Below are 13905 nucleotides of genomic sequence, written 5' to 3' on the forward strand. Positions count from 1 at the left end.
AAGTTAGACTGATAGACTGATAGAGTTAGACTGCTAGTGTTAGACTGCTAGAGTTAGACTGTAGAGTTAGACTGCTAGAGATAGACTGGTAGAGTTAGACTGGTAGAGTTAGACTGATAGAGTTAGACTGATAGAGTTAGACTGATGGAGTTAGACTGATAGAGTTAGACTGATAGACTGATAGAGTTAGACTGATAGAGTTAGACTGATAGAGTTAGACTGATAGAGTTAGACTGATAGAGTTAGACTGATAGAGTTCGACTGATAGAGTTAGACTGATGGAGTTAGACCGATAGACTGATGGAGTTAGACTGATAGAGTTAGACTGATAGACTGATAGAGTTAGACTGGTAGAGTTAGACTGATAGAGTTAGACTGATAGAGTTAGACTGATAGAGTTCGACTGATAGAGTTCGACTGATAGAGTTAGACTGATGGAGTTAGACCGATAGACTGATGGAGTTAGACTGATAGAGTTAGACTGATAGACTGATAGAGTTAGACTGGTAGAGTTAGACTGATAGAGTTAGACTGATAGAGTTAGACTGATAGAGTTAGACTGATGGAGTTAGACCGATAGACTGATGGAGTTAGACTGATAGAGTTAGACTGATAGACTGATGGAGTTAGACTGATAGAGTTAGACTGATAGACTGATAGAGTTAGACTGATAGAGTTAGACTGATAGAGTTAGACTGATAGAGTTAGACTGATAGAGTTAGACTGATAGAGTTAGACTGATAGAGTTCGACTGATAGAGTTCGACTGATAGAGTTCGACTGATAGAGTTCGACTGATAGAGTTCGACTGACAGAGTTAGACTGATAGAGTTAGACTGATAGAGTTAGACTGGTAGAGTTAGACTGGTAGAGTTAGACTGGTAGAGTTAGAGTTAGACTGGTAGAGTTAGAGTAGTAGAGTTAGACTGATAGAGTTAGACTGGTAGAGTTAGACTAGACGAGTTAGACAAATAGACTGATAGAGTTAGAGTTAGACTGGTAGAGTTAGAGTAGTAGAGTTAGACTGATATAGTTAGACTGGTAGAGTTAGACTGGTAGAGTTAGACTAGAAGAGTTAGACTGGTAGAGTTAGACTAGAAGAGTTAGACTGATAGAGTTAGACTGATAGAGTTAGACTGGTATAGTTAGACTGACAGAGTTAGACTAGTAGAGTAGCAGAGTTAGACTGGTAGAGTTAGACTGGTAGAGTTAGACTGGTAGAGTTAGACTGGTAGAGTTAGACTGGTAGAGTTAGACTGATAAAGTTAGACGGGTAGAGTTAGAGTTAGACTGGTAGAGTTAGAGTAGTAGAGTTAGACTGATAGAGTTAGACTAGTAGAGTAGTAGAGTTAGACTGGTAGAGTTAGACTGGTAGAGTTAGACTAGAAGAGTTAGACTGATAGAGTTAGACTGGTAGAGTTAGACTGATGGAGTTAGACTGGTAGAGTTAGAGTTAGACTGGTAGAGTTAGACTGGTAGAGTTAGACTGATAGAGTTAGAGTTAGACTGGTAGAGTTAGACTGGTAGAGTTAGTTAGACTGATAGAGTTAGAGTTAGACTGGTAGAGTTAGACTGGTAGAGTTAGACTGGTATAGTTAGACTGGTAGAGTTAGAGTTAGACTGATAGAGTTAGACTGATAGAGTTAGACTGGTAGAGTTAGACTGATAGTTAGACTGATAGAGTTAGACTGGTAGATTAGACTGACAGAGTTAGACTGGTAGAGTTAGACTGCTAGAGTTAGACTGATAGAGTTAGACAGATAGAGTTAGACTGGTAGAGTTAGACTGGTAGAGTTAGACTAGAAGAGTTAGACAAATAGACTGATAGAGTTAGACTGCTAGACTGAAAGAGTTAGACTGATAGAGTTAGACTGATAGAGTTAGACTGATAGAGTTAGACTGGTAGAGGTAGACTGGTAGAGGTAGACTGATAGAGTTAGACTGATAGACTGAAAGAGTTAGACTGATAGAGTTAGACTGATAGAGTTAGACTGATAGAGTTAGACTGAAATAGTTAGACTGATAGAGTTAGACTGATAGAGTTCGACTGATAGAGTTGAAACTGATAGAGTTAGACTGCTAGAGATAGACTGGTAGAGTTAGACTGGTAGAGGTAGACTGGTAGAGGTAGACTGATAGAGTTAGACTGATAGAGTTAGACTGATAGAGTTAGACTGATAGAGTTAGACTGATAGACTGATAGAGTTAGACTGGTAGAGTTAGACTGGTAGAGTTAGACTGATAGAGTTAGACTGATAGACTGATAGAGTTAGACTGATAGAGTTAGACTGATAGAGTTAGACTGAAAGAGTTCGACTGATAGAGTTCGACTGATAGAGTTAGACTGATAGACTGATAGAGTTAGACTGGTAGAGTTAGACTGGTAGAGTTAGACTGATAGAGTTTGACTGATAGAGTTAGACTGCTAGAGATAGACTGGTAGAGTTAGACTGGTAGAGGTAGACTGATAGAGTTAGACTGATAGAGTTTGACTGATAGAGTTAGACTGCTAGAGATAGACTGGTAGAGTTAGACTGGTAGAGGTAGACTGATAGAGTTAGACTGGTAGAGTTAGACTGATAGAGTTAGACTGATAGAGTTAGACTGATAGACTGATAGAGTTAGACTGATAGAGTTAGACTGATAGAGTTAGACTGATAGACTGATAGAGTTAAACTGATAGAGTTAGACTGATAGAGTTAGACTGAAAGAGTTAGACTGATAGAGTTAGACTGATAGAGATAGACTGGTAGAGTTAGACTGGTAGAGTTAGACTGATAGAGTTAGACTGATAGAGTTAGACTGATAGAGTTAGACTGATAGACTGATAGAGTTAGACTGATAGAGTTAGACTGATAGAGTTAGACTGATAGAGTTAGACTGATAGACTGATAGAGTTAGACTGATAGAGTTAGACTGATAGACTGATAGAGTTAGACTGGTAGAGTTAGACTGATAAAGTTAGACTGGTAGAGTTAGAGTTAGACTGGTAGAGTTAGACTAGTAGAGTAGTAGAGTTAGACTGGTAGAGTTAGACTGGTAGAGTTAGACTAGAATAGTTAGACTGATAGAGTTAGACTGGTAGAGTTAGACTGATGGAGTTAGACTGGTAGAGTTAGAGTTAGACTGGTAGAGTTAGACTGGTAGAGTTAGACTGATAGAGTTAGAGTTAGACTGGTAGAGTTAGAGTTAGACTGGTAGAGTTAGACTGGTAGAGTTAGACTGGTATAGTTAGACTGGTAGAGTTAGAGTTAGACTGATAGAGTTAGACTGGTAGAGTTAGACTGATAGAGTTAGACTGGTAGAGTTAGACTGATAGTTAGACTGACAGAGTTAGACTGGTAGAGTTAGACTGCTAGAGTTAGACTGATAGAGTTAGACAGATAGAGTTAGACTGGTAGAGTTAGACTGGTAGAGTTAGACTAGAAGAGTTAGACAAATAGACTGATAGAGTTAGACTGATAGACTGATAGAGTTAGACTGATAGAGTTAGACTGATAGAGTTAGACTGAAAGAGTTAGACTGATAGAGTTAGACTGATAGAGTTTGACTGATAGAGTTGAAACTGATAGAGTTAGACTGCTAGAGATAGACTGGTAGAGTTAGACTGGTAGAGGTAGACTGATAGAGTTAGACTGATAGAGTTAGACTGATAGAGTTAGACTGATAGAGTTAGACTGATAGAGTTAGACTGATAGACTGAAAGAGTTAGACTGATAGAGTTAGACTGATAGAGTTAGACTGAAAGAGTTCGACTGATAGAGCTCGACTGATAGAGTTAGACTGATAGACTGATAGAGTTAGACTGGTAGAGTTTGACTGATAGAGTTAGACTGCTAGAGATAGACTGGTAGAGTTAGACTGGTAGAGGTAGACTGATAGAGTTAGACTGGTAGAGTTAGACTGATAGAGTTAGACTGATAGAGTTAGACTGATAGACTGATAGAGTTAGACTGATAGAGTTAGACTGATAGACTGATAGAGTTAGACTGATAGAGTTAGACTGATAGAGTTAGACTGAAAGAGTTAGACTGATAAAGTTAGACTGATAGACTGATAGAGTTAGACTGCTAGTGTTAGACTGCTAGAGTTAGACTGTAGAGTTAGAGTTAGACTGGTAGAGTTAGACTGGTAGAGTTAGCTAGACTGATAGAGTTAGAGTTAGACTGGTAGAGTTAGACTGGTAGAGTTAGACTGGTATAGTTAGACTGGTAGAGTTAGAGTTAGACTGATAGAGTTAGACTGATAGAGTTAGACTGGTAGAGTTAGACTGATAGAGTTAGACTGGTAGAGTTAGACTGATAGTTAGACTGATAGAGTTAGACTGGTAGATTAGACTGATAGACTGACAGAGTTAGACTGGTAGAGTTAGACTGCTAGAGTTAGACTGATAGAGTTAGACAGATAGAGTTAGACTGGTAGAGTTAGACTAGAAGAGTTAGACAAATAGACTGATAGAGTTAGACTGATAGACTGATAGAGTTAGACTGATAGAGTTAGACTGATAGAGTTAGACTGAAATAGTTAGACTGATAGAGTTAGACTGATAGAGTTCGACTGATAGAGTTGAAACTGATAGAGTTAGACTGCTAGAGATAGACTGGTAGAGTTAGACTGGTAGAGGTAGACTGGTAGAGGTAGACTGATAGAGTTAGACTGATAGAGTTAGACTGATAGAGTTAGACTGATAGAGTTAGACTGATAGACTGATAGAGTTAGACTGATAGAGTTAGACTGATAGACTGATAGAGTTAGACTGATAGAGTTAGACTGATAGAGTTAGACTGAAAGAGTTCGACTGATAGAGTTCGACTGATAGAGTTAGACTGATAGACTGATAGAGTTAGACTGGTAGAGTTAGACTGGTAGAGTTAGACTGATAGAGTTTGACTGATAGAGTTAGACTGCTAGAGATAGACTGGTAGAGTTAGACTGGTAGAGGTAGACTGATAGAGTTAGACTGATAGAGTTTGACTGATAGAGTTAGACTGCTAGAGATAGACTGGTAGAGTTAGACTGGTAGAGGTAGACTGATAGAGTTAGACTGGTAGAGTTAGACTGATAGAGTTAGACTGATAGAGTTAGACTGATAGACTGATAGAGTTAGACTGATAGAGTTAGACTGATAGAGTTAGACTGATAGACTGATAGAGTTAAACTGATAGAGTTAGACTGATAGAGTTAGACTGAAAGAGTTAGACTGATGGAGTTAGACTGATAGACTGATAGAGTTAGACTGCTAGAGTTAGACTGCTAGAGATAGACTGGTAGAGTTAGACTGGTAGAGTTAGACTGATAGAGTTAGACTGATAGAGTTAGACTGATAGAGTTAGACTGATAGACTGATAGAGTTAGACTGATAGAGTTAGACTGATAGAGTTAGACTGATAGAGTTAGACTGATAGACTGATAGAGTTAGACTGATAGAGTTAGACTGGTAGAGTTAGAGTTAGACTGGTAGAGTTAGACTAGTAGAGTAGTAGAGTTAGACTGGTAGAGTTAGACTGGTAGAGTTAGACTAGAATAGTTAGACTGATAGAGTTAGACTGGTAGAGTTAGACTGATGGAGTTAGACTGGTAGAGTTAGAGTTAGACTGGTAGAGTTAGACTGGTAGAGTTAGACTGATAGAGTTAGAGTTAGACTGGTAGAGTTAGACTGCTAGAGTTAGACTGATAGAGTTAGAGTTAGACTGGTAGAGTTAGACTGGTAGAGTTAGACTGGTATAGTTAGACTGGTAGAGTTAGAGTTAGACTGGTAGAGTTAGACTGATAGAGTTAGACTGGTAGAGTTAGACTGATAGTTAGACTGACAGAGTTAGACTGGTAGAGTTAGACTGCTAGAGTTAGACTGATAGAGTTAGACAGATAGAGTTAGACTGGTAGAGTTAGACTGGTAGAGTTAGACTAGAAGAGTTAGACAAATAGACTGATAGAGTTAGACTGATAGACTGATAGAGTTAGACTGATAGAGTTAGACTGATAGAGTTAGACTGAAAGAGTTAGACTGATAGAGTTAGACTGATAGAGTTTGACTGATAGAGTTGAAACTGATAGAGTTAGACTGCTAGAGATAGACTGGTAGAGTTAGACTGGTAGAGGTAGACTGGTAGAGGTAGACTGATAGAGTTAGACTGATAGAGTTAGACTGATAGAGTTAGACTGATAGAGTTAGACTGATAGACTGATAGAGTTAGACTGATAGAGTTAGACTGATAGACTGAAAGAGTTAGACTGATAGAGTTAGACTGATAGAGTTAGACTGAAAGAGTTCGACTGATAGAGCTCGACTGATAGAGTTAGACTGATAGACTGATAGAGTTAGACTGGTAGAGTTTGACTGATAGAGTTAGACTGCTAGAGATAGACTGGTAGAGTTAGACTGGTAGAGGTAGACTGATAGAGTTAGACTGGTAGAGTTAGACTGATAGAGTTAAACTGATAGAGTTAGACTGATAGACTGATAGAGTTAGACTGATAGAGTTAGACTGATAGACTGATAGAGTTAGACTGATAGAGTTAGACTGATAGAGTTAGACTGAAAGAGTTAGACTGATAAAGTTAGACTGATAGACTGATAGAGTTAGACTGCTAGTGTTAGACTGCTAGAGTTAGACTGTAGAGTTAGACTGCTAGAGATAGACTGGTAGAGTTAGACTGGTAGAGTTAGACTGATAGAGTTAGACTGATAGAGTTAGACTGATGGAGTTAGACTGATAGAGTTAGACTGATAGACTGATAGAGTTAGACTGATAGAGTTAGACTGATAGAGTTAGACTGATAGAGTTAGACTGATAGAGTTAGACTGATAGAGTTCGACTGATAGAGTTAGACTGATGGAGTTAGACCGATAGACTGATGGAGTTAGACTGATAGAGTTAGACTGATAGACTGATAGAGTTAGACTGGTAGAGTTAGACTGATAGAGTTAGACTGATAGAGTTAGACTGATAGAGTTCGACTGATAGAGTTCGACTGATAGAGTTAGACTGATGGAGTTAGACCGATAGACTGATGGAGTTAGACTGATAGAGTTAGACTGATAGACTGATAGAGTTAGACTGGTAGAGTTAGACTGATAGAGTTAGACTGATAGAGTTAGACTGATAGAGTTAGACTGATGGAGTTAGACCGATAGACTGATGGAGTTAGACTGATAGAGTTAGACTGATAGACTGATGGAGTTAGACTGATAGAGTTAGACTGATAGACTGATAGAGTTAGACTGATAGAGTTAGACTGATAGAGTTAGACTGATAGAGTTAGACTGATAGAGTTAGACTGATAGAGTTAGACTGATAGAGTTCGACTGATAGAGTTCGACTGATAGAGTTCGACTGATAGAGTTCGACTGATAGAGTTCGACTGATAGAGTTCGACTGACAGAGTTAGACTGATAGAGTTAGACTGATAGAGTTAGACTGGTAGAGTTAGACTGGTAGAGTTAGACTGGTAGAGTTAGAGTTAGACTGGTAGAGTTAGAGTAGTAGAGTTAGACTGATAGAGTTAGACTGGTAGAGTTAGACTAGACGAGTTAGACAAATAGACTGATAGAGTTAGAGTTAGACTGGTAGAGTTAGAGTAGTAGAGTTAGACTGATATAGTTAGACTGGTAGAGTTAGACTGGTAGAGTTAGACTAGAAGAGTTAGACTGGTAGAGTTAGACTAGAAGAGTTAGACTGATAGAGTTAGACTGATAGAGTTAGACTGGTATAGTTAGACTGACAGAGTTAGACTAGTAGAGTAGCAGAGTTAGACTGGTAGAGTTAGACTGGTAGAGTTAGACTGGTAGAGTTAGACTGGTAGAGTTAGACTGGTAGAGTTAGACTGGTAGAGTTAGACTGATAAAGTTAGACTGGTAGAGTTAGAGTTAGACTGGTAGAGTTAGAGTAGTAGAGTTAGACTGATAGAGTTAGACTAGTAGAGTAGTAGAGTTAGACTGGTAGAGTTAGACTGGTAGAGTTAGACTAGAAGAGTTAGACTGATAGAGTTAGACTGGTAGAGTTAGACTGATGGAGTTAGACTGGTAGAGTTAGAGTTAGACTGGTAGAGTTAGACTGGTAGAGTTAGACTGATAGAGTTAGAGTTAGACTGGTAGAGTTAGACTGGTAGAGTTAGTTAGACTGATAGAGTTAGAGTTAGACTGGTAGAGTTAGACTGGTAGAGTTAGACTGGTATAGTTAGACTGGTAGAGTTAGAGTTAGACTGATAGAGTTAGACTGATAGAGTTAGACTGGTAGAGTTAGACTGATAGAGTTAGACTGGTAGAGTTAGACTGATAGTTAGACTGATAGAGTTAGACTGGTAGATTAGACTGACAGAGTTAGACTGGTAGAGTTAGACTGCTAGAGTTAGACTGATAGAGTTAGACAGATAGAGTTAGACTGGTAGAGTTAGACTGGTAGAGTTAGACTAGAAGAGTTAGACAAATAGACTGATAGAGTTAGACTGATAGACTGATAGAGTTAGACTGATAGAGTTAGACTGATAGAGTTAGACTGAAATAGTTAGACTGATAGAGTTAGACTGATAGAGTTCGACTGATAGAGTTGAAACTGATAGAGTTAGACTGCTAGAGATAGACTGGTAGAGTTAGACTGGTAGAGGTAGACTGGTAGAGGTAGACTGATAGAGTTAGACTGATAGAGTTAGACTGATAGAGTTAGACTGATAGAGTTAGACTGATAGACTGATAGAGTTAGACTGATAGAGTTAGACTGATAGACTGATAGAGTTAGACTGATAGAGTTAGACTGATAGAGTTAGACTGAAAGAGTTCGACTGATAGAGTTCGACTGATAGAGTTAGACTGATAGACTGATAGAGTTAGACTGGTAGAGTTAGACTGGTAGAGTTAGACTGATAGAGTTTGACTGATAGAGTTAGACTGCTAGAGATAGACTGGTAGAGTTAGACTGGTAGAGGTAGACTGATAGAGTTAGACTGATAGAGTTTGACTGATAGAGTTAGACTGCTAGAGATAGACTGGTAGAGTTAGACTGGTAGAGGTAGACTGATAGAGTTAGACTGGTAGAGTTAGACTGATAGAGTTAGACTGATAGAGTTAGACTGATAGACTGATAGAGTTAGACTGATAGAGTTAGACTGATAGAGTTAGACTGATAGACTGATAGAGTTAAACTGATAGAGTTAGACTGATAGAGTTAGACTGAAAGAGTTAGACTGATAGAGTTAGACTGATAGACTGATAGAGTTAGACTGCTAGAGTTAGACTGCTAGAGATAGACTGGTAGAGTTAGACTGGTAGAGTTAGACTGATAGAGTTAGACTGATAGAGTTAGACTGATAGAGTTAGACTGATAGACTGATAGAGTTAGACTGATAGAGTTAGACTGATAGAGTTAGACTGATAGTTAGACTGACAGAGTTAGACTGGTAGAGTTAGACTGCTAGAGTTAGACTGATAGAGTTAGACAGATAGAGTTAGACTGGTAGAGTTAGACTGATAGTTAGACTGACAGAGTTAGACTGGTAGAGTTAGACTGCTAGAGTTAGACTGATAGAGTTAGACAGATAGAGTTAGACTGGTAGAGTTAGACTGGTAGAGTTAGACTAGAAGAGTTAGACAAATAGACTGATAGAGTTAGACTGATAGACTGATAGAGTTAGACTGATAGAGTTAGACTGATAGAGTTAGACTGAAAGAGTTAGACTGATAGAGTTAGACTGATAGAGTTTGACTGATAGAGTTAGACTGATAGAGTTAGACTGATAGACTGAAAGAGTTAGACTGATAGAGTTAGACTGATAGAGTTAGACTGAAAGAGTTCGACTGATAGAGCTCGACTGATAGAGTTAGACTGATAGACTGATAGAGTTAGACTGGTAGAGTTAGACTGATAAAGTTAGACTGGTAGAGTTAGAGTTAGACTGGTAGAGTTAGACTAGTAGAGTAGTAGAGTTAGACTGGTAGAGTTAGACTGGTAGAGTTAGACTAGAATAGTTAGACTGATAGAGTTAGACTGGTAGAGTTAGACTGATGGAGTTAGACTGGTAGAGTTAGACTGGTAGAGTTAGACTGATAGAGTTAGAGTTAGACTGGTAGAGTTAGAGTTAGACTGGTAGAGTTAGACTGGTAGAGTTAGACTGGTATAGTTAGACTGGTAGAGTTAGAGTTAGACTGATAGAGTTAGACTGGTAGAGTTAGACTGATAGAGTTAGACTGGTAGAGTTAGACTGATAGTTAGACTGACAGAGTTAGACTGGTAGAGTTAGACTGCTAGAGTTAGACTGATAGAGTTAGACAGATAGAGTTAGACTGGTAGAGTTAGACTGGTAGAGTTAGACTAGAAGAGTTAGACAAATAGACTGATAGAGTTAGACTGATAGACTGATAGAGTTAGACTGATAGAGTTAGACTGATAGAGTTAGACTGAAAGAGTTAGACTGATAGAGTTAGACTGATAGAGTTTGACTGATAGAGTTAGACTGATAGAGTTAGACTGATAGACTGAAAGAGTTAGACTGATAGAGTTAGACTGATAGAGTTAGACTGAAAGAGTTCGACTGATAGAGCTCGACTGATAGAGTTAGACTGATAGACTGATAGAGTTAGACTGGTAGAGTTTGACTGATAGAGTTAGACTGCTAGAGATAGACTGGTAGAGTTAGACTGGTAGAGGTAGACTGATAGAGTTAGACTGGTAGAGTTAGACTGATAGAGTTAGACTGATAGAGTTAGACTGATAGACTGATAGAGTTAGACTGATAGAGTTAGACTGATAGACTGATAGAGTTAGACTGATAGAGTTAGACTGATAGAGTTAGACTGAAAGAGTTAGACTGATAAAGTTAGACTGATAGACTGATAGAGTTAGACTGCTAGTGTTAGACTGCTAGAGTTAGACTGTAGAGTTAGACTGCTAGAGATAGACTGGTAGAGTTAGACTGGTAGAGTTAGACTGATAGAGTTAGACTGATAGAGTTAGACTGATGGAGTTAGACCGATAGACTGATGGAGTTAGACTGATAGAGTTAGACTGATAGACTGATAGAGTTAGACTGATAGAGTTAGACTGATAGAGTTAGACTGATAGAGTTAGACTGATAGAGTTAGACTGATAGAGTTCGACTGATAGAGTTAGACTGATGGAGTTAGACCGATAGACTGATGGAGTTAGACTGATAGAGTTAGACTGATAGACTGATAGAGTTAGACTGGTAGAGTTAAACTGATAGAGTTAGACTGATAGAGTTAGACTGATAGAGTTAGACTGATGGAGTTAGACCGATAGACTGATGGAGTTAGACTGATAGAGTTAGACTGATAGACTGATAGAGTTAGACTGATAGAGTTAGACTGATAGAGTTAGACTGATAGAGTTAGACTGATGGAGTTAGACCGATAGACTGATGGAGTTAGACTGATAGAGTTAGACTGATAGACTGATGGAGTTAGACTGATAAAGTTAGACTGATAGACTGATAGAGTTAGACTGATAGAGTTAGACTGATAGAGTTAGACTGATAGAGTTCGACTGATAGAGTTCGACTGATAGAGTTCGACTGATAGAGTTAGACTGATGGAGTTAGACCGATAGACTGATGGAGTTAGACTGATAGAGTTAGACTGATAGACTGATAGAGTTAGACTGGTAGAGTTAGACTGATAGAGTTAGACTGATAGAGTTCGACTGATAGAGTTAGACTGATGGAGTTAGACCGATAGACTGATGGAGTTAGACTGATAGAGTTAGACTGATAGACTGATAGAGTTAGACTGATAGAGTTAGACTGATAGAGTTAGACTGATAGAGTTAGACTGATGGAGTTAGACCGATAGACTGATGGAGTTAGACTGATAGAGTTAGACTGATAGACTGATGGAGTTAGACTGATAAAGTTAGACTGATAGACTGATAGAGTTAGACTGATAGAGTTAGACTGATAGAGTTAGACTGATAGAGTTCGACTGATAGAGTTCGACTGATAGAGTTCGACTGATAGAGTTCGACTGACAGAGTTAGACTGATAGACTGATGGAGTTAGACTGATAGAGTTAGACTGGTAGAGTTAGAGTAGTAGAGTTAGACTGATAGAGTTAGACTAGTAGAGTAGTAGAGTTAGACTGATAGAGTTAGCCTGGTAGAGTTAGACTGATAGACTGACAGAGTTAGACTGGTAGAGTTAGACTGCTAGAGTTAGACTGATAGAGTTAGAGTTAGACTGGTAGAGTTAGACTGGTAGAGTTAGACTGATAGAGTTAGAGTTAGACTGATAGAGTTAGACTGGTAGAGTTAGACTGATAGACTGACAGAGTTAGACTGGTAGAGTTAGACTGCTAGAGTTAGACTGGTAGAGTTAGACTGATAGAGTTAGACTGGTAGAGTTAGACTGATAGAGTTAGACTGATAGAGTTAGACTGGTAGAGTTAGACTGATAGAGTTAGACTGGTAGAGTTAGACTGATGTACCTTCGGTTGATGGTCGCTGTTCCATCCGTAATAAGCCCTTCTCCTGTCGGCGTGACGACCGTGGAGCGTGGACGGGGTTCTGGGCGTAGCTCAGTGTGTTGCCGCGGGAACTGGATCTGGGCTGAGTCTGTCTGGTCGGTGAGCGGACCGCTGATGGTCCGACGCCGATTCATGATATCATCATCAGACCCGAGACCACCTGACCCGGCCTGACGACGCAACGCCGCCGGACTAACCTGGCGGGTTATACACACATTACACATGAGACCCCAGACCACCTGACCCGGCCTGACGACGATTACACATGAGACCCCAGACCACCTGACCCGGCCTGACGACGATTACACATGAGACCCCAGACCACCTGACCCGGCCTGGCGACGATTACACATGAGACCCCAGACCACCTGACCCGGCCTGGTGACGATTACACATGAGACCCCAGACCACCTGACCCGGCCTGGCGACGATTACACATGAGCCGTTGGGGCGGGATTGGCCCCTAGGGTAGGGGTCTGTGGGCGGGATTGGCCCCTAGGGTAGGGGGCTGTGGGTGGAATTGGCCCCTAGGGTAGGGGTCTGTGGGCGGGATTGGCCCCTAGGGTAGGGGTCTGTGGGTGGGTTTGGCCCCTAGGGTAGGGGTCTGTGGGCAGGATTGGCCCCTAGGGTAGGGGTCTATGGTTGGGATTGGCACCTAGGGTAGGGGTCTGTGGGTGGGTTTGACCCCTAGGGTAGGGGTCTGTGGGCGGGATTGGCCCCTAGGGTAGGGGTCTGTGGGTGGGATTGGCCCCTAGGGTAGGGGTCTGTGGGCGGGATTGGCCCCTAGGGTAGGGGTCTGTGGGCGGGATTGGCCCCTAGGGTAGGGGTCTGTGGGCAGGATTGGCCCCTAGGGTAGGGGTCTATGGTTGGGATTGGCACCTAGGATAGGGGTCTGTGGGTGGGTTTGACCCCTAGGGTAGGAGTCTGTGGGTGGGATTGGCCCCTAGGGTAGGGGTCTGTGGGCAGGATTGACCCCTAGGGTAGGGGTCTGTGGGCGGGATTGGCCCCTAGGGTAGGGGGCTGTGGTTGGGATTGGCCGCTAGGGTAGGGGTCTGTGGGTGGGATTGGCCCCTAGGGTAGGGGTCTGTGTGTGGGATTGACCCCTAGGGTAGGGGTCTGTGGGTGGCATTGGCCTAGCGTAGGGGTCTGTGTGTGGGATTGACCCCTAGGGTAGGGGTCTGTGGGCGGGATTGGCCCCTAGGGTAGGGGGCTGTGGGTGGGATTGGCCTAGGGTAGGGGTCTGTGGGTGGGATTGGCCCCTAGGGTAGGGGGCTGTGGGTGGGATTGGCCTCTAGGGTAGGGGTCTGTGGGCGGGATTGGCCCCTAGGGTAGGGGTCTGTGCGTGGGTTTGGCCCCTAGGGTAGGGGTCTGTGGGCAGGATTGGCGCCTAGGGTAGGGGTCTATGGTTGGGATTAGCCCCTAGGGTAGGGGTCTGTG

At 41.3% G+C, this 13905-nt stretch overlaps 1 protein-coding gene across 1 annotated transcript in view; it reads right to left on the bottom strand.

The window, feature by feature from the left end:
- The window catches only part of LOC118948700 (caskin-1-like), a 145234-nt gene that overhangs the window by 16946 nt on the left and 114383 nt on the right, over positions 1–13905 (bottom strand). Inside the window, exon 19 of the mRNA XM_036973371.1 lies at positions 12430–12665. Coding sequence (XP_036829266.1) covers positions 12430–12665 — 236 coding nt within the window. The remainder of the gene's footprint in view (positions 1–12429; positions 12666–13905) is intronic.

Source organism: Oncorhynchus mykiss, unplaced genomic scaffold (assembly GCF_013265735.2).
Source record: "Oncorhynchus mykiss isolate Arlee unplaced genomic scaffold, USDA_OmykA_1.1 un_scaffold_239, whole genome shotgun sequence".
Lineage (NCBI taxonomy): Eukaryota > Metazoa > Chordata > Actinopteri > Salmoniformes > Salmonidae > Oncorhynchus > Oncorhynchus mykiss.